The sequence below is a fragment of the Pleurodeles waltl genome, chromosome 7 (assembly GCF_031143425.1).
Source record: "Pleurodeles waltl isolate 20211129_DDA chromosome 7, aPleWal1.hap1.20221129, whole genome shotgun sequence".
NCBI lineage: Eukaryota > Metazoa > Chordata > Amphibia > Caudata > Salamandridae > Pleurodeles > Pleurodeles waltl.
The window spans coordinates 984,230,681-984,253,661 of NC_090446.1; the positions used below are offsets into that span (position 1 = coordinate 984,230,681).

The 22,981-nt window shown below is 42.1% G+C and overlaps 1 protein-coding gene across 7 annotated transcripts in view; it reads right to left on the reverse strand.

Annotated features, from left to right (window-relative positions):
* DNAI2 (dynein axonemal intermediate chain 2) overlaps positions 1 to 22,981 on the reverse strand; it is a 121,110-nt gene that overhangs the window by 74,257 nt on the left and 23,872 nt on the right. For all 7 annotated transcript variants that reach the window (XM_069199799.1, XM_069199795.1, XM_069199801.1 and 4 more), the window contains exons 3-10: positions 17,679 to 17,840; positions 14,999 to 15,120; positions 12,974 to 13,116; positions 12,540 to 12,653; positions 11,724 to 11,863; positions 10,668 to 10,790; positions 6,944 to 7,167; positions 5,722 to 5,857 (exon numbers count right to left, since the gene is read on the reverse strand). In XM_069199799.1, coding sequence (XP_069055900.1) covers positions 5,722 to 5,857; positions 6,944 to 7,167; positions 10,668 to 10,790; positions 11,724 to 11,863; positions 12,540 to 12,653; positions 12,974 to 13,116; positions 14,999 to 15,120; positions 17,679 to 17,840 — 1,164 coding nt within the window. The remainder of the gene's footprint in view (positions 1 to 5,721; positions 5,858 to 6,943; positions 7,168 to 10,667; positions 10,791 to 11,723; positions 11,864 to 12,539; positions 12,654 to 12,973; positions 13,117 to 14,998; positions 15,121 to 17,678; positions 17,841 to 22,981) is intronic.

A 22,981-nucleotide genomic window follows, 5' to 3' on the forward strand; every position in this document is an offset into this window, starting at 1 on the left:
TCTGATAAACTTCTGGTCTCATATTCAAATGATTGCATGAGGAATGATAAATAAATCAAGGCAAAAGAAGGATGTGCGACAGGTAAGCCTGAAGAGGAGCTTTGTATTTGTCTGCATAGCTTTTAACACATTTGGCCCATCGTTCAGAATAAATAGTTTTGGTGAAGTGTTTTCTAGAACACAAACTAACGTCCACCACTTCACGAGGTAGAAAAAAATAACTCAGGTTGCCCATTTAATCTCCAGGCATGTAGGTGGAGGCTATGAAGGTTGGGTGTATAACTTGCCCCTGTGACTGTGATAGGAGGTCTATGCTGTGAGGGAGATGGAGAGAAAGGTACAATTCGATATGCATAAGGAATGCATATCACCCCATTCATGGCCATTTTGGGGCAATAAGGATTACTTGGGCGCTGACCATGTGTATCTTCATCAAAACTAAAGTTATCAAAGGTATGGGAGGAAATGATGCAGAAAGTTCCACATTATGCAAAACACATCCCACAATGCTTCCTGCATCAGATAATGGGGGCACAGAACCTCAGTGTTTTCGCAAGTGGTGAATAGGTCTATCTACGGAGTCTCCATACAGTTGGAAAATGTCAGACTATGGCCCTCATTCTGACCTTGGCGGGCGGCGGAGGCCGCCCGCCAAAGTCCCGCCGTCAGATTACCGTTCCGCGGTCGAAAGACCGCGACGGTAATTCTGACTTTCCCGCTGGGCTGGCGGGCGGTCGCCTTCAGACCGCCCGCCAGCCCAGCGGGAAAGAGGCTTCCACGATGAAGCCGGCTCGGAATCGAGCCGGCGGAGTGGAAGCTGTGCGACGGGTGCAGTTGCACCCGTCGCGTATTTCACTGTCTGCGCAGCAGACAGTGAAATACATGTAGGGGCCCTCTTACGGGGGCCCCTGCAATGCCCATGCCAGTGGCATGGGCACTGCAGGGGCCCCCAGGGGCCCCGCAACCCCCTCTACCGCCATCCGGATCCCGGCGGTCCGACCTATATCTGAATAAAGTTACCAGTGGTGGTTGGCAAGGTGACTCTGGCTGAGACTGTCCACTTGTGTGTTAAACACTCTGGCCAGTTGATTTACTACCAAGCAGATCTGATGAGCCTCAGCTCAATACCAGAGTCACAGAGCTTCTCTGCAGAAGAGATGCAGCCCAACTCCCTCTTGCTTCTTGATGAACCACATTGCGGTCACATTGTGTCAAGATCTGGACCAACTGATCGCAAATGGAGGGGAGAAAGGCCTTGTGAGCCACATATATTGCTCATATTTCCAATAGATTAAGGTTTAAAAACTTTTCTTCTAAATGAAACTTCCTAGGAGACTGCAGAATATGGATGTGGAAGTAGGCATCCTGCAGGCCTATAGACACCATCCAGTCTTCTGCATCCAGTGCTAAATGGAACTTGGCAAGACAGAGAATTTTCAACTTTTCCTTTTTAAGGAACCAGTTCAAAACACTAAGCTCTAGGATCAGTCCAAGACCGCCATCCTTTTTAGGAATCAAGAAGTATCGGGAGTAGCATCTCTGACCCCCTTGATGCTCTAGAAGCAACTTCACTGCTCCCTTTTGGAGTAAAGATGCTCTTCTTGTTGAAGGATACGCAAATGGTCTTACTGGAATGAATTTGCTTGAGTTGGTAGAGGAGGTGGTAATTGATTGAAAGGTAGGGCAAACACTCCTTCCCCAATTTCCAAGACCCAAAGGTCCGGCATGGTGATCCTTCATTCGTGTGCACACAAGCGGAGTGTGCTCGGCTATGGTGAAACTAGGATTATTTTTCTAATTTTGCTTAGGAAGGAGGAGAAGGAGGAAGAGGAGGCAAGAAGAGGTAGGTCACACTGTATTCCTCAGACACATTTTTTGTATTGACTGTACAGAGGGTTTGCCTGCTGCTGAGGTTGTTGTTGGTGAGTGGCATATTGTTAGCATCCTCTAAGGAGAAGTCTCTACTAAAACCTAGACATTTCTTAAACTGTCTCAAAATTCTAGGTTGGGATTGCAACCCTCAGGGTCCTAGCCATAGCTTACTGTTATTGAGTCTCTCTAATGCTTAGTATGTCTTATGACCAAAGAGACAGGATCTGTAAAATGGTAAGTTCATAAATCGTCCTGTGAAAAGCTTGAGCATCTTGAAGTAGGGAGACCAATGTCCTCATGGATCTTGCTACTGAGTCTGCTGTGTCTTTTCCAGATTGGATAACCTGCTTTGCAGTAGCATTCCCATCTCCTATCAGTTCTGTAAAATGGGTTTGGAACTCAGACCACAAATTAGGGGTGGCTGCCTGAGCAGAGTCCAATCAAGCGTCAACATATCTGCCTAAGAGGCAAATGGTGTGTTTGGACTTAAGTGCCATTATTCCCACTAAGCACATCTTGCTGGCATACTGTTCCATCTTCTTTGACTCTCAGTCCAGTGGAGCCCAAGGGATGGTTCCAGGGACCAATTTGGATGAGCCAGAAGCTTATACCACAAGACTTTCTGGATAAGGTTCAGGGTCTCCAGGGGCTGGTTTGTAGCACCTAGCTACTGAGCTAGATCTGGTTGTGGACGCTGTTGTTTTGTTCCAAGTGGCCAATATAGGCTCTGTGAGGGCTTCATTGAAAGAAAGCAGAGGCTTTGATGAGTGAGAGGAGGAATGCAGAACTTCTGTGAGAATATTCAACTTAACTTCTGTCATGGGGAGTTGTAACTCTAGCATCTCAGCTGCCTGTCTTATAATGGAGTGGTATGAGGTCACTTCTGGAAGTGAGGGCTTGTATGGTATAGTTGTTCCCATTCCGGGAAAGTATCAGGACCATTGGACTCTTTCAAGCCCTCAAAATCTGGGTCCATAATTATTTGTTCTGCCATCTCATCTTTGGTAAGATCTTCCTGAGGATCTGAGTCGCTGGAGAAATATCTGCCATCTTCAATCAGCCCCTGTGCCCTGTGTGGTGAGGCTTCAGGGGTGAAGTCTCCAGGTGAGGTGGTACCCCTGGGATTGGGGAAAGCTCCTGTGGTTGCTTTGGAAGGGTCAGTTGTGGTGCTGGTGACATTGTTTGTGAATCCGATGATATTGTGTTTCAACGCCATGGGTGACGAGGTTTGGAACAACCGGTTGAGGTGTCATCATGTTTGGAATCAGTGCTGCCCAAGACACTTGAGGCAAAGACAAAAATGGCGTGAAGGGTGCTGATTAGTAGTGTGTCAGCAAGCATCCTAGGGAACAAGCAATCAGTCCCCTGGGCCCAGTCGGAATACCAGAGCGGAGCATAGCTCAGTTACAAATGCTGGACATTGCATTCAAAAAGGTCATATCTGTCCCAGGTACTGGGAACTCTAGGTACGTTTGTCCATTCTGGGGCCTGGAGAATGAAATCACAGGCCGGATTTGGTCCCGGGTCGGAGAGAGCTGCAGGCATCAAGCCCGGTGGAGTTGCTGGCACAATGGAATCGCTGGCACAGGCTACTCTTTATATAGCGTCTCCTGGTCTGATGCTGGTCGAGATTAAATTGAAGGGTGACTTACTTCTGGAGGCATGACATCGGAATGCATGCCTTCTCTTCTGTGCTTCTTTTCGGAAGACTTCAAAGAAGGTGGAGATGGAGACTTGGATCTCACATGGGACTTCTGATATCCTGACACTCATCCTGCATTCTGCCCATGAACATTTTGGCTTCTCGTTCTTTTAGTGTCTTGGGATGCATGTTTTGGAAGAACTCACTGGCATCTACATCATGTTCAGATACAGAGACAGATAGTATGAGGGTCCATGGTGGACATTTGACCTTTTCAGTCGCATGATGGATGATTTTGGCAGTGACATGCTGAAGGAAAACTGCACCTAACTATTTTTTAGAATGGAGGAAATGTCAACAAATGCTAACACTCCTGAGGAAAGTTGAAGAGCACCGGAACGCAAAAATGGTGAGGAAAAGAGAGACCTGGCGTCATCACGACGATCAGTCGCTTTATGGCACTAGTCAGGAGGTGCCAAGGCTGGTGCCCCATACCGGCATGGGAGAGCTAGTGAGAAGTTTCCAGACCGGCACCTGAGATATTAAAAACATGGGGAATCTGCAGGTAGAAGTATCCATCAGAACACTGTGATTTACTAAATGGATTTACTAAATCACAGGGTTTGCAACCAGAGAAGACAGTCATACAGCTTGTCCCCTAGGACGCATACAGACTTTTAGAGCAGCTTATGGTCGTGGACTGACAGCATGGAATGCCAATGTTTCCCCAGAAGTCTTTAGTCTCCTGACCACTCAATTCATCAGTAATCTAAAAGAGACAGATTGGCACATAGGTTTTTACATTTCTGCATTGCAGATTCCCAATTTGGCTTTGAGTACATTTGAAGGTTTTTTGAATTCATGAAAATCACTAGAAGTGGTTGTGGAAAGCAGGACCTAGACTTCCAAGATCATTCTTGTTAGCTTTCATTTACTTTGCAGGATGGGCAATTCACAATAGTTAATGTGGTGAAAGGTTCATTTAGCACAGACAACTATTTCTCAATATTTTCTCCAAAAGCAAAAATCTCTCCCCCTACAATTCTGAAAAAACTGGAGTGTGGGTGTTTTTCACTATAAATTCGTATACTTATGTATTTATTGCACTAAAGTGAGGAAATTGAGGGTGTTCAAAACCAATCGGAGGATGTGTAAATCCCCACAAAATTATGACTTTTTAATTGTTCATTACTTTCCTAATAATCACCACTTCTCTCCTGGTAATGCCAATGTGCCGGTTTCTATCACCAAACAAACTGCAAGAGAAACTCTGTTGCACTGGCAGACTGTAAACAGTGAAAATGTGATTTGTGTACAAAACAATTCTCATCCGATTCAGGAAAAGTGTGTGATTTGTCCACCCTGAATTAATGTTTTTGTACTCTTAATAATGTAATCTATGACGGCAATAACGTCTAAAGTTCCTTTTGGGAATTGAGGGGGTTGGGATTCGCAGTGGGAGAGGGTGGGGTGGGGGAGGGGTGTGTACTATGTGTTCGTGCTTGCCCGCCTTTCTCTCTGTCAAATTGAAAGCAGACTTCGGTACTTGCTGTATTTGTTCCATGCATGCCAAAGTGATACAACTAATTTCTGGATATTACTATTAAACCTGCAATGGGAAATGAACCCGCTCCCAACTAAAGCCAGTGTGTGTTCCAGGTCTGTGCTCAACTACAACAGCGGTACCCCTTGTTCTGATTTGATCACTTTCCAGCCATCTTCTTGAAGGAGTTTCAGCACTTAGCAGAGTTCTCGGAGACCCCCAGCTTCAGAGTACAACCCCTTTACAATGTGAGTGCCATTTCCCCTGCTATTTGTGGCAAGATGCACTGGCATCTCTGAGTGCCAAGGAACGCCAGTGAGACTATAAATACCAATGCCAAGGAAGCATGGAGCAAAAGTGTTTCCCTTAAGTGACCCCTTAAGATGGCTTCTTTCGAAAATACTTCTGACGGGACGAATGATCAATAGCCAGTGGTAAATGAACAACTGAATTGACATCGCCCCTTAAAACAGAAAAAATAACCATTAATTATCCTGGGATTCTGTCGTGTAAAAGCCTGAGAAAAGATAAAATCTAGCTGTTATAATGTGGTTTGTAAAAATTGTTTTAAACAAAGCCCCTGGATGCACATGGTAGGTGTAGGGCCTAAGAACAAGCTCATATACATTGAACAATCAATACACAAAGAAAAGATTTGGATAACCTTTAGACTCAGCGAGGGGTCATTCTGTTTGAAGAGGAAGTCCCAGACATCAAGGGTGCCATCCATCTTGGTGGTGAAGAAAACTGTGGGTCTTGCAGGACTCCAACAGCCATCGCTGATATACGCATTGTGGTACCTGTACGACAATATTCCGGAACAATGATTCCTTATGCACTGCAAACTGTTCATTCTGGCTAAACTTATAGATACAACATACGGCGACCCACTCCAACATGAAAATTCAGGTCCGCAGAATATTGATAACCTTTATTGGACGTGCCGTACTTCTGCATGCCAAAGGTAAAAATGTGTGGTTAATTTAAATGATGCATGGTGTGTCTGCTCCAGAGATTAGGTGAGGTTACAGTGCTTCAGACTAAGATGGTAGGTGATCAAAAAAAGTGACACAGATAAGTGTCTGTTACTAACAAGGACACATTAGAGGGCACATTTATTGACACCACAGGTGTACGCACTTGCAAATGTTCCTATTTACAATGCCACTAACTAGCTCGTTGTCTCTTTAATTACCATTCTTTCTCCTGCTGAAGGACACTACATGCACGCCCTTTGACTGCTCTTCATTAAATTGAGATAAGACCCTGTGGCTGTGTAATGCCGTCGACAGACAGCGTATGTGAGGGAAGAGGCAAGCACGGCGCCGGTGGGAGGTCCGTGGCTTCAAAGGCAATAATCCGTTTTACAGGAAGAGAGAAGGCTGTCCAGAACACCATCTTCGACAAAGCTCAATCTTCATTTCATAAATAATCATGGCTGATAATAATTGAACATCTGTTTCTGGTGAGGTACCCAAGACATTCATTTAATCGATTTGAAACAATGTTTGAGTCAGTTCCCCTTCAAACCCTGCTCGTCTGTATTGTTAGAAAGCGCTCGCACTGTAAATAAATGTTCTCAAACGCTAAGCAAGTTTCAACATAGTAAACTAAAATGTTAACTAAACGAGCAAAACCCACTGAGCCAGACAATAGTTAACTGTAACGCTTAAATATGAAACATATTTACTCCACCCTTCCTGTTCTTTGCACATGAGCATTCCAATCTCGGTAATTTTGTTTATGAAAACGACTGTCCTTTGCTTCATTGTAAGATGATGTTCAAAACTGGTATCTTCATCATCCATTCATTCATTCTTCAAGACCTACAGTAAACGTTCTAGCTGTGCCTGTCATTGAAAAGAGCATTGAAAAGTGTCACCTACTTAGTCCACATGATGGAAGACTCGCGACTGTCTTCGGACCATATCCGTGCTGTCCAGTCTCCTACCGTCATGAAGTTCTTGGGGAAGAAGGGGTTCCTCTGCAGCGCATAGATCGGCCCATGGTGACCACTGTAGGTGTTCACAATCTTCTCAGCTGGCGTCTTTGCTTTGCGGTTACAGGAGATCACCATGCCCTGCTCCGTCCCCACCATGAACTTGGTTGGCTGTCAGTGAACATTTATTAGATGAATCATAGCTCAAAGTATAGAAATAACAGCTGCTACTACTACTAGGACAAAGGATACCCACATGATATATGCTTATAAACATGGTCAAGATATGAAACATATAGTACGGTTTGACCTTTGTAGAGTTTACAGCATATAAATATATAGTTTAATTTATTCTAAGGTTTACTTTCCTCGGCATACGTTTTCAGCAGTTATCCTTATAGAGAGCCTTCATTAGAGAAATCCTCTTCCTTCGAACCAAGAGTCTCTCTACACAGAGTTGTGGTGCACTTCCGTACTATGGAATGGCTTGCACTTTACTGGCAAACGTGACTGTATTGTCGTAAAGCAGACCGGAATGTATTTTTTGGATTACAGCTGAGCTCGGTTAATCTATTTTCCCTGCTTGTAGGATGTTTGTTTGTGCCATGTTACCGACGTCTTTTACCACGATGAATGCATCATTTGATACATTATCACACTGAGAGATTTCTGAATGGTGTCCTGCTCATTAACAGCAGGGCATACCTCGCAGTAACTTTCTTTGCAGAGAAATCATTGGTAGTTGTCAACATATACATATGCTTTTAATCTGCGAACTTCATAACTAGAAGTGCTTTAACGCATCATGTTGATATTTCACCCTGTTTTTTCTGTTTTGCCTATTGGGCCCTATACCAGAATGTCATTAGCATTAATGACTTTGAATAATAGAATAGAATAGAATACAGCCCCAAAATGAAATGAGATGCACTAAGTACTAAATTATATTGCAGGGAAAATTAATGCTGGCAGACATTCAGGAGGGGGAAATTAATATCCTTCGCAGAATACGGTATGGAGTTCTGTGTATACCAGGTTCTGTTGGTTTGAATAATGTCAAACCATTCCAGGAATGGTTCCACAGATTATACTGCTTGAACAGGAGCCTACACTTGAATAGCATAAATGACTCATCACTCAAGCAAATCATGCACGGATGAACATGAAGAGCCCAACATTCGAGCAGCATTTGTTTAGAGATGGTCTTGCAATTATTGCTTACATGAAGAAATCACAGAATTAGTTGATAAATGTTCTTACTTAAGATCAAGGGAAATATTGCAGGGAACATAACTGAAGGATGCAGCCAGTATTTTTTTTAAACTAAGTACAAAAATATTGACTCGATAATAATGACTACCATGGAAAGTGCATAGGGTAAGTATAAATTTAGCATTCTTAACTAAATCGACATTCTGGTAGCATATCGCCAATATTGGTGTTGAAAATAGTCCACATAAAGAATTCCTTCTTCTCCATTAATTCCGCTCTAGAATATAAAAGGGATCCCCAAAACTTCTAAGCAAGGATTTAGCAATATATTTCATAGGCAAGCACTGGCACAGTCAGGGATCATTTCCAAAAATATATCTTCATCATCCACCACAAGTTAAACTATATAGGTGGCACCTAAGCCTTGGTTACCCGATGATATAGTGGTGATCGATATTCTGGAGATGAAAATGTAGTAGGATGATACTTCTGCCCTACATGTTCTCACAATCAGTCATCCAGGCCATGGTTTTGCATGTCATATGGCTTTATCTTAGTACCATGAAGTTAAATATGGTACATGACGATGGTTTAGGAAAGGTGGAATGCTAAAATCCAGTCAATAGTGCAAATTGGGAACCCGAAACACCAAACCAAAGTCCTCCTCTGTTGTAAAGTACAGTCTGTCTACCTCACTTTACTCTTCACTTTATAAACACTACATTTTTGGTCAAAAATATATGACAAAATAGATCAAGCAGTGTTACTTGAGTCATATACTGGGACATATAGCTCATTGCATACTGCGTTCCCTAGTCTCCTCAATTAGTTCTGCAACTTAAAAACTCCAATTACAGCATGAAAAACCCCACAAAAGAAGCCCACATTTTACAATGGTTATATTCTAATTTAATAGAAACTACAAAATTCAGTGTCCGGTATTTGATAAAAGATCAACTGTCATATGTGGCAGGGCTTTTCTGATGACATGTACATGTTACATATAAATCAGGCCTAACTGTATGGCAAACATGAATGCACTAACTTATAATAGTGTATGTGCAAGGCTTAGGGCCTAGTAAACTAATGCTTTGAATGATGATAACAGATAACAGCGTGCAAGATCGCCATATTATTTTAAAAGCAGGTTGATATTAGTCTTGCTAACACAAATAATAGAAAAGTAGTGGAGAGGAAACTTCCATTCTGCTGACAAGAGAGCTATGTGTATTTAGCAAAATTACATGGCCATCTGGCCCAGCCACCAAGCAAATGTGGAGGGAAACATGTTTCAATAAATTTGCTTGCCTTTTGAATAGGTCTCTGACTGAACCACTGTTCATTATGCAATGCAGATACGAGAGACTGCACAACAACTCCCGCTTCCCCTCCCTATAGAGATTCACTGGGTACAAAGATAGATAGAGCTAAAAGAATGGTTGCATGGGGGAAATCAAACACACAAAAGGTGATGGGAGGAATGTGTGCAATTTGTCTAACCACTGGCAATCGCTCAAGGTAGTATCCCAACTGATTGTTTGCTTGGGGAAAATGCTAGAGAACCATTGTCTAACTTCAGGCCCTGAACCTTTCTAAGATATGGGGGGGATAGTACATGTCTTGGCAAATAATAAAGAAATATACTATACTATAATAGAACATACAAATTCAAGTTTGTGCTATATAAAACTTTTAAAAAATCGTTCATCTTATTGTCTATTAGAACTGCTGAGATTACCATAATAATTTCAATTATTCTGATAGACAATGTTTGTGTGCTGATTGTTCAAAATAAATAATGTATTATTATAAAGCACCAACATCTGTGTTTGTCTACTGCTTTCAAGGGGCTGGGGGAGGACCACACATATACAAATAACTTCTGAAAACAATAGCTTCTTTGGCAGGGTAGTTTGACACATAAAACTCTGGATCTAGGTGACCCTAACTCGTCATCGAGAACAGTGAGAGACACGTCCATTTTCTTTTTCTCAGAAGGGGGTACAATAAGCATGGGGATAAGGAAACCTTTCCCATTGTGTCCTTTGATTCGGGGGTTTCCCAACACTATTAGTGTTGTTGGAATGCATGTGTTGAGAATATGTTTTTGTACTTCATCATGAGGCTTGTATAAATTTATAATCGTTTTGTTTATTGCACTGCAATTTCTTATATGTTTATGTTTACTCTCTTGAATACAATAAACACTTTCAACTACAGGAAGAAATTTGGGAGTATGTACAGAAGGATAACAATTATAGGGACCTGTCGTCCACCAACAATGATAAAGATAGAACTGATAAGTGAATGAAAACAATCTGGGTCAGATATAAATGTGCAGTCACATTGCAGAAGAGTTAAGTGGGGAACCATTTTGGGCATGAAATAATAAGGACTGCCAGTGATGACATCAAATAAGTATTCTCACTACCTGTGTGTTGAATAAAGATGGAACCTACCATGGTTGGCTCAAATTCCAGTGAGATTGCCCCCAAGGCATTGTCCAGATTGCCCTTCTTGGTGATGTCAAGGACCAATTTCTCGGTTGGCTCGCTCATTTTCCGGATATCCCACCACAAGACCTGCAGGGAGAGATAGTACAAGGTAGGGTTGCTGTCACCAATAGTTTTTTTTTACATCTACCTGTAGTTTTTCTTCAGAAAGCAGTGATGGAAATCAAATTCTACTGCATACACAAGGGACTGATGCTCCTCTCTGAGACTAGCCTGCCCTGTTGTAGATATTGCCCACAGACGGAATGAACAGAAGTAGGCATGCTGGTTTACAAGATACGTCAGACAGAAATAATATGGAGTTTTTTATTTAGGAGTGTGTGTGTGTGTGTGTGTGTGTGTGTATGGAAATATTCCTAATTTTGTACCAATGTTGCATCTGTGCAGGGCTCACCTTTTTGATCATTGTCTGCGTTTTACTCACTGAGAATCTCAATCAATTATTTCGGCTTAAAAGCTTGCATCCTGAGCCGTTCAAGGTGGCACCCACTGATTTCCATGATTCATAAGGAGCTTTGAAATGAAAGTCCTGATTGCCTCTAGAAATTCTATTTCATTTGCGGTCACTCATTTAGACCATGGCGACAGGACAGATGTTCACCTTCATTTCAATAAATACTGTAAAATCAGTGGACATAGTTTTCCTTTCAGAAATCCTTCACTCATAAATAAATAAATTGAAGGCCTGTGCTTGCTTAGCATTCAGGGAAATACTTTGAAAATGCTTGTCATAAAGAACGTTTGAAAGATGTAGGCATTTTAAACAAAATAAACAAACTGGAGTTTCATTTTCAGGGAATAGATTACAAACAATCAATCCCTGCACCTACATTACATTGATCTTTAGAATAAAATGACATAAAGAAGGCAGCATGCAAAGCTGCCATAAGGCTGATGGCATGCTTTTAGTGTTAGGTAGTCATATTTGATAGTAAAGGGGACCTAACACGTAATGCCAAGGAGAGTTATGGCAGCAACAGGTGTGACACTCTCAATTCTTACCTGTCCATCAGTAGATGCTGAAAAACACTCTGTCCCAGTTTTGGACTGTAGCCAAAGGACTTTGTAAACAGGGTCTCTATGACTGTGCTCTATGATGGAGAGTTCGGCTGGCTGTCCTCCTTTGCGGGTGTCCCAGTAGGCTGTGGATGATATAGGACGTTTTATGTGCAGAAGGGTGACACAATTAAATCCATGAGAACAGGCGTATGAGGGGAGGGAACAGCACAGCAGTAAGGACTATAGATAGTATTTTGGAGCTTCACACTAATTCTTACAAAGAAGGTGGAAGTTTCTACTGCGAATGTAAGTGCCTATTTTTCACATGGTACTTAAAAGAGGGCATGAATTAGCCTGATTCTACGTGCTTCTGTGTCTGAATTTTAGGAGACTGAGACATCGAGGTAAAGTGATCTGCCTAGGATCCCATCATTGTTTAAGTATGGCGGCAACGATTACAACCAGGCCAACAGGAATTAGGGATTCTGTGGCCCGTGCATTTTCTGAGTAATTATGCAATTGCTACACTGGACACATAATCCGACATCTGCTGCATTATTTGCAGATTTCAATAAAAATGCCTCTAGCTCAAATAGATCAAAAGTCGCAAATAAATGCAACATACTTTTATGGACACAGAATGAACCAGAACCAGAAACAGAAACCGGGTTTTAACACACATTTGGAATGTTCCAAGTAAATTATCTGCCCAGGGCATAAGTGGCAGATCATCTAAACTAAAAAGGAATAGGAAATGGATATAAAAGGTCAAGAGAGACTGTGAACTTCCATTTGGAAGGCTCAATAGGTCGCCCTTACTTAGCTGTCCATTGTAGCAGCCGCCCACCAGAATGTGGGAGTCCTTTGGGTTGTACTCGAGGCACACCAGGGGTGAGACTGGCTTCAGGGTGAGCTCCGGCTTGTTGGGGTTCTCTATGAAACAAAGAAACAAGAAAGCTGGTAGGTTATATGATAAGTAATCTGCTGTACATAGGAGTAGAAAGGAACGGGTAGAGTAAAAAACAGAGGCATGACAGCGAGGTGTAGGACTACTACAAAAAAAAAAGTGATAAGGCAGAAGGAGGGCCGGAAGAGAGGAACAAATATCAACAATTACAAAGCACAAGACAGACCAAATGGCCAAACATCTCTCTAGTTGCTCGGATTAAGAATTAAGTGCGGTGGTGTGTCAGGAGAAAAAAAAAGAAATAAGAAAACATGTTATACGTCAGTAAGTGATGCTCCTTTCTCACCGATGTCCCAGATGTAGGAGTCGTAGCTCATATCTTTGGATCCCCGCTGGAACTCGAGTGAGGAATATGCCACAGCCAGTTTCCGGCCCCCATCTGGATGCCAGGAAAGATGAGTGGCCGTTCTCTTGATCTCATTGGGATCCCTAAGGATAACAGATCCCAATGTATTAATGTGTTCAAGATTTGCAAGTACTATCATGGTTGCAAGTTAGGTATTATTTTGCTGACTTACTTAATATCTTAAACGAAACAATAAACCACAGAGGAACTGACATGGTCTACCTGGAGACATGCCCTTCCGCTGAGTAAATAATCAAACATCTCTTCCTATATCGCTATATGTGCATAGGTTGTAAATAAGGCATCTCCTTTTATTTGCTCTAGTGCATGCACATGCAACAAATCCTATGTAGCCTCATGATTATATGCCTTCACGTAGATGCAAACAGGTATATTGTTGGTTTTGGCAGCCCTTTCCTCAACATCTTGCCACTTGTCCTGTCTTTAGCACAATCATCAGACTTGGAAATCAGTCTGGTACTTGCAGTTTTCAATATACTTAATCTAGTACTCTAAAAGAAAGGATAAGCGCCATAGTGCAACACCATGACACTGAAACCATTAAGCAATTTTCAATACAAATTTGTAGTCAAACACTGCTTCATAAGTATGGGAAATCTTGTGTGCATTTCATGTTTCTAGGCAATCATCATAGAAGATTCAGTACACAAATGCCAGTACGATGTTGTTTAGTCTGTTTCAATATGATGCCAGTTAGGTAACAAGGCTTACCTCCAGGAGGCTCAGAGAACTGTATTACATATCAGTCAAGCACGACCTGGCAACAAGCTCCTCAGCATCTTTGCACTTGACCTTTATTTTGCCTAGCTGCTAGCCTTCCCAAGCATTTTGGTATATGCAGTGTTCATCATTCTCAATTGAGTGACAATCGCTTGCATATTATGAAAGCCAATTCCAAACTTGCCCCCTATTATTTGTGGTAAAAAATATAAGTGCAACCAATGTGTCCAAGGAAACCTGGGTAATTATAGTTATAAGAGACAGTGGTTGGCTAAGGATTCATTTAGTGCCAGCGTCAATTTATAAGTAGCAATCTTAATGACTACACACAATCAGTGCAAAAGCGTTCAAAACATTTCAGCAGCAGAGGGATTATTGCAACATCTAATCTTAATATCAGTTAAATGTATTATTGTTTTTAATCATAAAGTGCATATATTTCTCACAACGACAAAAAGAAAAATGCAAACGTGCTCAGTGTCCCCAATAGTGATACAGAAAACAGGTAGTATTGAGAGATTTGTATATGTGTAGAAATAACATAACAAATGACAATGGTCCAATCAGGAGTAGCCGGATTAGGAATTTTCAGTCAAATCCATAAATTAATACAGAAGGACGCAGTCTGTCATTTGTAGTGTCGACAACGTAACGACCTCCTTTACTGGTTTGCGAGGTCATCATCAGGAAATAAAAAGTAAGGGAAAATGGGACAAAAAAATATCCCCCGATTTTACATAAGGCTAGTTTAATGGTAAAAAGTGCATTTACATAAAGTAAGGAACCCCTGGGGATTTTCAAGTGGTGTATGTAGCTTGAAAAGGGCACTTCCAAAAGCAATGCTAAGGAACCCCTGGGGATTTTCAAGTGGTGTATGTAGCTTGAAAAGGGCACTTCCAAAAGCATTGCTAAGGAACCCCTGGGGATTTTCAACTGGTGTATGTAGATTGTCTAAATATATAAAGATATTAAAAAAATATAAAGCGCTGGCAGGAGTGAGCCATACTAATAAAAGACCTGATGATTGTGTTCTCACCCGTGTAACTGGAAGTATACTGCAACGGTGATTCCTCTGCTGCTGAAACGTTGAACGATGTTTGTGTGTAGTAATTAAGATTGCTATAAAAAATATATATATATTTTAACGTGACACTAAATGAGTCCTTAGATGCCTGCTGTCTCTTAGAACCCTACTACTTATGGATGTGTTACTTTCATACTCACCTGAACACATTGACAGTTTTTGCGGAAGGGGCTTCGTCTGTTGCCTCCACAGTTGTCTCCTCCTCAAAGTACTCCTCATAGATATCAATGGCATTGTTCTGCTTGATGCAGTGCTCCATTACCTGGGGAAGAAAAGCATATGTGTCCTTAGTAGAAGCCATGCAATGGTCATAACCTTTGGTGCTTAACAGTATACTACAAACACAAACAAGCGGAATTGGGTGGTTAGCAGTACCAGCCAATCGAGATATGAAACAGTGTCTGCAGTGGGCCAAATCAAAGGTGCTGCAGTGACAAGCAGGAAGTCTCATGTTTACTCTTGCATCATGAAGTCATAATAATATCAATGCTGACAGGAAAGTCTAACATTCTGTGGCATGATCATTGCAACATTGATCCTTTGAACCTTTGTAGAAAAGACTAAGGACAACTTGTTAAATGCACACACAAAACAGCAGCCAGAGTTCCCTGTAAAAATGGACTGTGATGAAACAGACCTACGTCTATGCTGCGGTAAATGTCAAGTCTTCCGTTAAAAAGACTAAGCACAAAATACAATGTGTGTTGCGATCTCCTTAGAATCATTTTTGTTCCATTTAGAGAAATGAGAACAGTTAGGATTCACGTGGTGCCTCTTTTGTACCAGGATTGTTCTTTTTGCCAAAATCTCTAACACTGTCAAGCAGAACATATGCATACGTACACCTAATTTGTCAATCATCAGTTTCTGCAGCTGAAACCATCAACCACTTCCCACATCTCTTAGACAGTGCCACCTGTCCCATCTCCCACTGCTTTGGCATAGTCCTTTAAAATCATTCCACCATCCTGCCCATCAAAGCAGTACACTGCTGACCATGTGGTGGTCCCTCCATACTCGTGTAGCTTTGGCCTACTTTAGTCTCTCTGGAGATTTGTATAGGTTGCTGCTGTTACAAATCCTCTCAACTCTTCAGAGAGGCACAATGACACCACAGATCAACTACTGAGAGTACCCTCTGCCAAGATGTCATTCTGTTCTTTTGAGCAGTACACTGCCCATGCGTACCACAATCCACCATAATTCACGAATGCCAAGACTCCTCCTTTCTCTCTGCCTAGCTCTCTTTCCACATAGTTCCCGTGCCATAGCTAATTCACAAAACATCACCTCTTCAACACAGAAAGCTACAAGCGTGGCACCACTGGTCATCGGTTGAGGTCACTGCTGACACGGCATCCCCATCTACTGTGAGCACCACACTGCCCAAGGGGCATTATTCCCCAGCTCTACAGTGTAGTTACTCACTTCCATGCCACTTCAATGCTCTTTCATATTTTAGATGTAATCTCCCTGCTGTTCTGTGCAAATGACTGTTCCCATGCAGCGGCCTTGCTCTGGGTAGCACTGGCTGTCTGCTCATCTGGAACCCCCACCGCTGCTATACCATTGCCAAATACGTCTTTGCATTTCTAAATGGCATGCTCCTTTGTGGCACGAATCTCTGCTTCTGGGCAGCACACTAGTACCACAGACTGTTGCTGCCCTTCTGGAACGTACTGAGTTTCAAAAGTAGATGAACTTTCCTTCTTTTATGCTCAGTTGGACTCAAGGGAGAAACTGCAGTAATGCGAAGTATGCAGAGTGAAGCACAGGACTGAAAAAGATATCCTACCTTTCCCATTACTTCATTAACCAAATGTGTAAACATAGATTACAACAGAATCAGCCCTACCGTCAGAAAATCGGGCTGAGGAGGACCATCTAGATGATCGGTGGTCACATAGAAGCAGCAGAAAGAGTTTTGCCAGGGGTGAATATACATTCCATATAAGTACAGAAAGAAGGGTGAACTATGTGTGTGCATGCCATATCACAACATATGTGAGGATTCTATTAATCTCAAGTAACTCTTACGAGAGTGGAACAGGAGCTAGAGGCATAAGGCTAGTGATGCATTTTAGATGGATTTCTACAGCAATTATCTGGTTGATTGGCCACAAAGAACCAGAATGGAGTCTAGGTAAGAATAAATTGAGTTTCAGCTCACTGGCTGGCAAAGCTATCATAATAGCAAAAACAAAAAACACCAATGGTAGACTCAAAGACAAGCATTTTAAGAATCACTTTGGAGTGCTTCCCGCAATGCCTGTTGCCAGGCTCTAAAAATATAACGGGGAGCATGGTAACCAGCAGGCTTAAAATCTCTCAGGCTATTTCTATCGTTTGGGGCCTACCAGATCAGAAAATGTATTTAACAACATTGTTTAGAACAACACTCAAATGATCTCAGTTCAAAACTTTAGATCTGCTTATAAACCTACACTGTTAAGCAGCACCACACTCACTAACAACTACGGAAGGATGACAGTTCTCAGCAGCAAAATGGAAAGTCTATAATGCTCTCCAACTTTCCAACCAGGAAAAGATAAAAATCAGCTAATTCAGTAAAAAAAAAAAAGAGAGAAAATCAAAAACACCTATTGCAAGCATCGTGATTTAACCACCATGAAAATAACTGCTAACCAACACCAGGTACTAAGTATCTAGCAAAAAAAACGATTAATTAAGAAATTGAATACAAGCACGGTACAGTTTGGAGTGCAGATAAATATAATGTATCATAGAGCATATCTGGATTAACGTCTTTAAAAAACTTAATTATGAAACTCAGTCAATAGAAATATGTGGTGACCTTACACTGCCCAGTTGTAGCATGGTGTTAAGGTAATTCTCGTCTTTTTCCACTTTCTTCCGGAATCGAATGGTTTGTTCCACTTCTTGTGGGTTGACGTCTTTGGGCCACCCACCTTCGATGTGATTGATGCCTCTCGTTTCCATCTCAAACCTTTCAGTGTTGACCTGTAGCAAGTGATCACAAACAAGAGCAAGCACAAAAGGAGAAGTGTGTGAAAATGGAGGTTGTAGAAGTGATAATGAGTACTCCAAATGTATTAGGACACTAAAATGTTTGTGGTGGGATACATTTCAAAGTTGACTCTTTACTGAGCCAATCGACTAGATGACATCCTAACAGGAGCATCCCCTTGAACGTAGGTCTGTAGTAAGCAGGAGTTATGCATCTGCAGTACGAACATGAAAAAAGTTACATGAGAGACCGATTGGTTATGTGATGTGACTGTGTAGATCCAGATCACTTACAGAGCAGCTCTGCTATCACAGAGATGAGGCTGTGCAAACTAAGAACTCAAGCTGTACTGTCTAAACTGATGTACAAAACTGCTGATTAAGGGCGTAACATTACCCATGAAGCCCCACTGAAGTGTGTTTTCACAGGCATGCCATGAGCTCAGAGTGTCTTTCTAAACCTCATTGTGCTCAACCTCATGACAAATAGCTATCTTCCACCACCCCAACACAAACGCTCCACAGTTTTGAAGGTTGTGGAGGGGTTATGTAACATAACTACCTTTATCCCTGTTTGTTTCGCCCTGATAATGCCCAAGCAGCTTTGTAGTACCATACTTCCACAAGAAGAACATCCTAATGTTTCAAATCATGCTAAATAAGGAGCAAATCTAAATACAGAAATATGATTCCACCAGGTTATCTCCTGGAAATGGTGTAGATTCACAACGTTTTTTCAATTAATGTAAGTTTCCTGAAGTACACATGGAAAACTGTGCCTGCCAGGTGTGCATTAGGAATCATTTTTGAAAATTGCTTTTTACGCCTGTGCTTTGTCATTTTCACTTTCCTAATTAGAAGGCCTACTAAAATACCATCCATTTAGTCTAATGGCACTAAACCTATTCCCCTAAATTGCCATGAATTCGGAGGTGTTACGTTTCCCTTCTCACTCTGGAAATGGATTTAGTCCAGCCCTTAACAGTAGCATATCATCAACCACTTCCAGAGTGGGAAAGAGGTGAGTGAGAATACACATACATTCTTAATAATTTGTCAGTGCTGACAACCCTTAGAGAGAGGCCCCAGCCTATTATGTCCACTCTCCAACCCTTGAGAGGGATTTACACATGTGCAGTATTATAACATAGAGTGGTAATATTGTGCTTGACTAAAGGACGTATGAATGCAACGCATCATTTAGTGCATACTTTGCAGTTGTAAATCCATCCATTTGCATACCTAAATGAGATTTACATGCACAAATGGCTTCGTAAATCAGACCATTACAGACCTGACTGCATCTTGAAAAATGCGAAGGGTCTTACTAGTTTTACCCATAACATTTATTCACAAAGGGAGAAATCATTTAAGTTTGTAAAGATTTCAGTCACGGATGAGGTGGTCTCCACACTCATAAAAACCCACTAAAAGTGTGTGGAACTGGGCATTTCAAGATGTGGCTAACCTCAGAAGCCGTGGAAAGCCATAAATATCTATGCTTGTGGCGTTCATAAACTACTCTTATTCTGCTTTCCATCCTGGAGCAGAATAGGATTTTTACTCCAGCCAAGGGCTAATGTTTTGACGGAGAAAGGGCCCCTGCGTGGCTCAGGTAACCATCTGCCCATGCTCTGAAGTTCCCGTAGCACCCTATAGTGTTTTTGATCACTACTTCAGCACAAAGGACAATTGTGGAGGCCTTTCCGTGATGTGGAGTGAGACCCAAAGTGTGGCTCTGCAGTCAGAGAGAGTACACCAAGTGCAAGATAGTGACTTCTCTCATCTCCCCAAACTGTAGAGGACTGACAGAGGTAGCAGGAAAATGATTCAGCACAGGACAGGTCCTTTTTCCCTGCTGTATGCTCATGTACAACTGGCCCTGTAACTGAGATCTTCAACCATTCTTAAGAGGAGTGGATTTTGCATGCGTGTGTAGTACAGACTTCAAGCTGTTGGACATGTAGGCATGTGTTGCCTACATGTAAAAATGCATGTGGAGAGCAAGATAGTGCATGTGGCTACAGACATTTTGATAGCAGGCATGATATGTATAGCATCTAAGACGAAGGCTTGGATGAAGAGCCTAGCCTGTAATTGCATAGTGCAAGGCTTCACCTTCAGAACATTCCAGGGATCTCGTTCAGTAGGCCAGAGAGTGGAGTGTTGCTGAAATTAACAAAGGTGACATGGGATTCTTTTGAAACCAAATAATTTTCTCCTTAAGTTAATAGGTAGTTATATGGAGCAGCCTCCCTTGCCTTTGTGCTCTTGCTTTGTGTTGTGCTGAAAGGACACTCACAGCTTCCCCATCCCTTCTTGCGCACAGCTCATCAAAACCTAAAAACTTTATGACGCTTGTGTAACACCCCCAGTCAGGGATTGTTGAAATCAAAATGTTAAAGTTGAGCAGACATCATGACAACCCTTGTAGTTGTTCCTAGTCGCTGAATTCCCTTCATGGACTCCATATTTTGTCACATTTCTGGGGACAGACCAGGCCCTGTAGCCCATGCATTCAGATTCTTGCTCACCCTTGTCACAAAGGCTGTGGGCCTGATTTAGAGTTTGGCAGAGGAGTTACTCTGTCACAAACGTGACGGATATCCCCTCCGATGTATTACAAGTTTCATAGGCTATAATGGAATTGTAATATGGCTGACGGGATATCAGTCATGTTTGTGACGGAATAACCCCCTCCGTCAAACACTATACCAGGCCTTATGACTGAATGAGTTTGCAAAGAATTTACAAAAGTACAGAACTGCCAGAACCAGTCAGCACTCAGCTGCTGGAATACACAAGGACTGTCTGCAATTTGGATATAGAGAAGAGGTAGAGACTTCCCGTCAGAGCACTAGATTTCATGACAGGGGCCTGGGGTACCACAACACTAGTGACTTTAAGATTTCTTTGAGCTCCGATTTTGTTTTAAGCATTAGTATTTTTTTATTGTTTAGACAAGTCTAAAAAACAATAAATACACTCACACATAATACTACAAAAAAAAATGCCCCCGAATCCTATGCATAATCTTTAATACATCCTATCCACAACACTCCACATCAAGCTCCTATTTAAACATCGAGGAGCTTTATTAGATATTGTCAAATTCGCCACTTCTGACACTCCTCTTACAAAGTTCAACATGGAGGTTGGCCTACATTATCCAATATTAGTCTATTAAATATTTCAAGGCCAAACTTATTTTTAGGAATTTTGCTAGCGCACAAGCAACAACTAAAAACTCCATGTCCATGAGAAGTGAGGGTTGGGATACTGGCTGGCAGCTCCCTTTGCCGGGGTCTGGACCAGTCAACTGAAAAGACATGAAGAAAGTGCTGTTCCAAAGAAGGAGAGGCTGAAAGGAGCAACAACAGAATCATCAGACATGATTGTATCAGGAGCTTAAAATTGAGGGCCAGAGACCGTGATGTGTCTCCTTTATGAAGATGGTATCAACATCTGTGACAGAGCGTGCCCTGGAATCTATCCTGGACAGAATTCCACACTGCGACATACTGTGTGGAAAGCCTAAAGTACTGAGGGAACAGCAAGGTTCACCATGGTTGGACTTTCAAGAGTCTCAGAAATGTGGATACAAATCCAACAATGCATGGAGGAGTGTCACCACAGTTTGTTCGGAAGGGAAGTTAAAGAATATGCCCAAAGTAGACCTCACCAGAAAAATCTCTACGAGCTCTGCTGCCGCCCACAGACTTTCTGTGGACATTTGCTGGTCACCCTTTGTAACGGACGGCATGTGGCTAAGCACGAAAGCTACCATTTGGGCTGGAGCTCTGATAGAAGTATCCTCACTTACAGGGCAGTGCTGATTTCACTCTATCAGTGAGGCAGCCTCCGCTGACAGGATTTCGCCATTGGGACAACTTTTGATGTTGTTCACTGAGGGGACAGATAAGTCTATTTGAGTTGAGACTAACTGAAATATGTGACTGCCACAGAGTTATCAGGGCATCATGCAAAATATCCTTCCAGGCACGCTAATGGCCTCTCCTGGGGCTAATGCATGTCACCAGAAGAGACTGTCTCATAACATATGAGGTACTACTCCCATTAATGCCCAGAAAATGTCATCTGCCAAATTGTGTTCTATGATCCTTTTTTCTTCATTGTTTGTGATAAAATTAAAGTACCTTCTTTTCTACAAATCAAAGTACAGGCTGTACAGTGATTTATTACTCGTCACTAGATGATAAGACTCACAGTAAGCCTTGGACTGCTCGACTTTGCTTCTCTGAGAATAAGTGATGAGGGGGTTACTTAGTGATTACATTGAAGTCCAACAGTAAGGTTACGCCCCTGGATATCAGCAACTCTGGTTGATACAATCTAATGAAAGTAACACCCTGACTGCCCAGGAACCCCAGAAAAAGTTCCCACGGCTGCTGTAAATCACTTCCCATAGTGGGAAGGGGAATGGATCATCCCCAGATTTGGTGAGGGTGTAGGGGAAAGGGTTTTCACGCAAGGAAAATATTCTGTGAAGAAAACAAATGTGTGGTTGTATATGGGATCCTTTTTCTCCCCATAGGGAGTTCTCCACTATGGAGAACTCCACACAACAGAAACAGGATTCCGATGAAACTGTTACATGACCTTCCCAGAAGAATGCCTTATAACCTGCAACCGATGTTGCTTTTCAGGTGTTCTTCTGTGAAAGTGGGTGAATTCCAGAAAGTCAGAAAATGATGTCCAGGCAGAGGCACAGACGTCCGCCTGTAATTTTCTGACTTTCTTTGTGAATCTGGCCCTAAGATTTTACAATACACTAAATCCTGAAACATATGACATGTGCATTTCTTGCCAATTTGATGTCTTGCAAGGTATTCATGACTAGGTTAACTCCCTTCTACTAGCGTTTATAGGTTAGCCAAATACATTTTAGGGCTCCCTTCGCTACGTTGCCTCTAATTTGACCTCGGCTTTCTGGAGTCAGGTCAGAATAACTGTACACAATACTATAGATATAGAAACTTGATTTGAACAAAATATGTGTACTGTGGCCTCCAGACTGGAAGCAATACTCCACACCCAATGTACACAATACTTTAATACTCAAGATGTGGCCTCAGGAAATAGATGCAGTATTGCAAAGAAGTATTCATACTTCG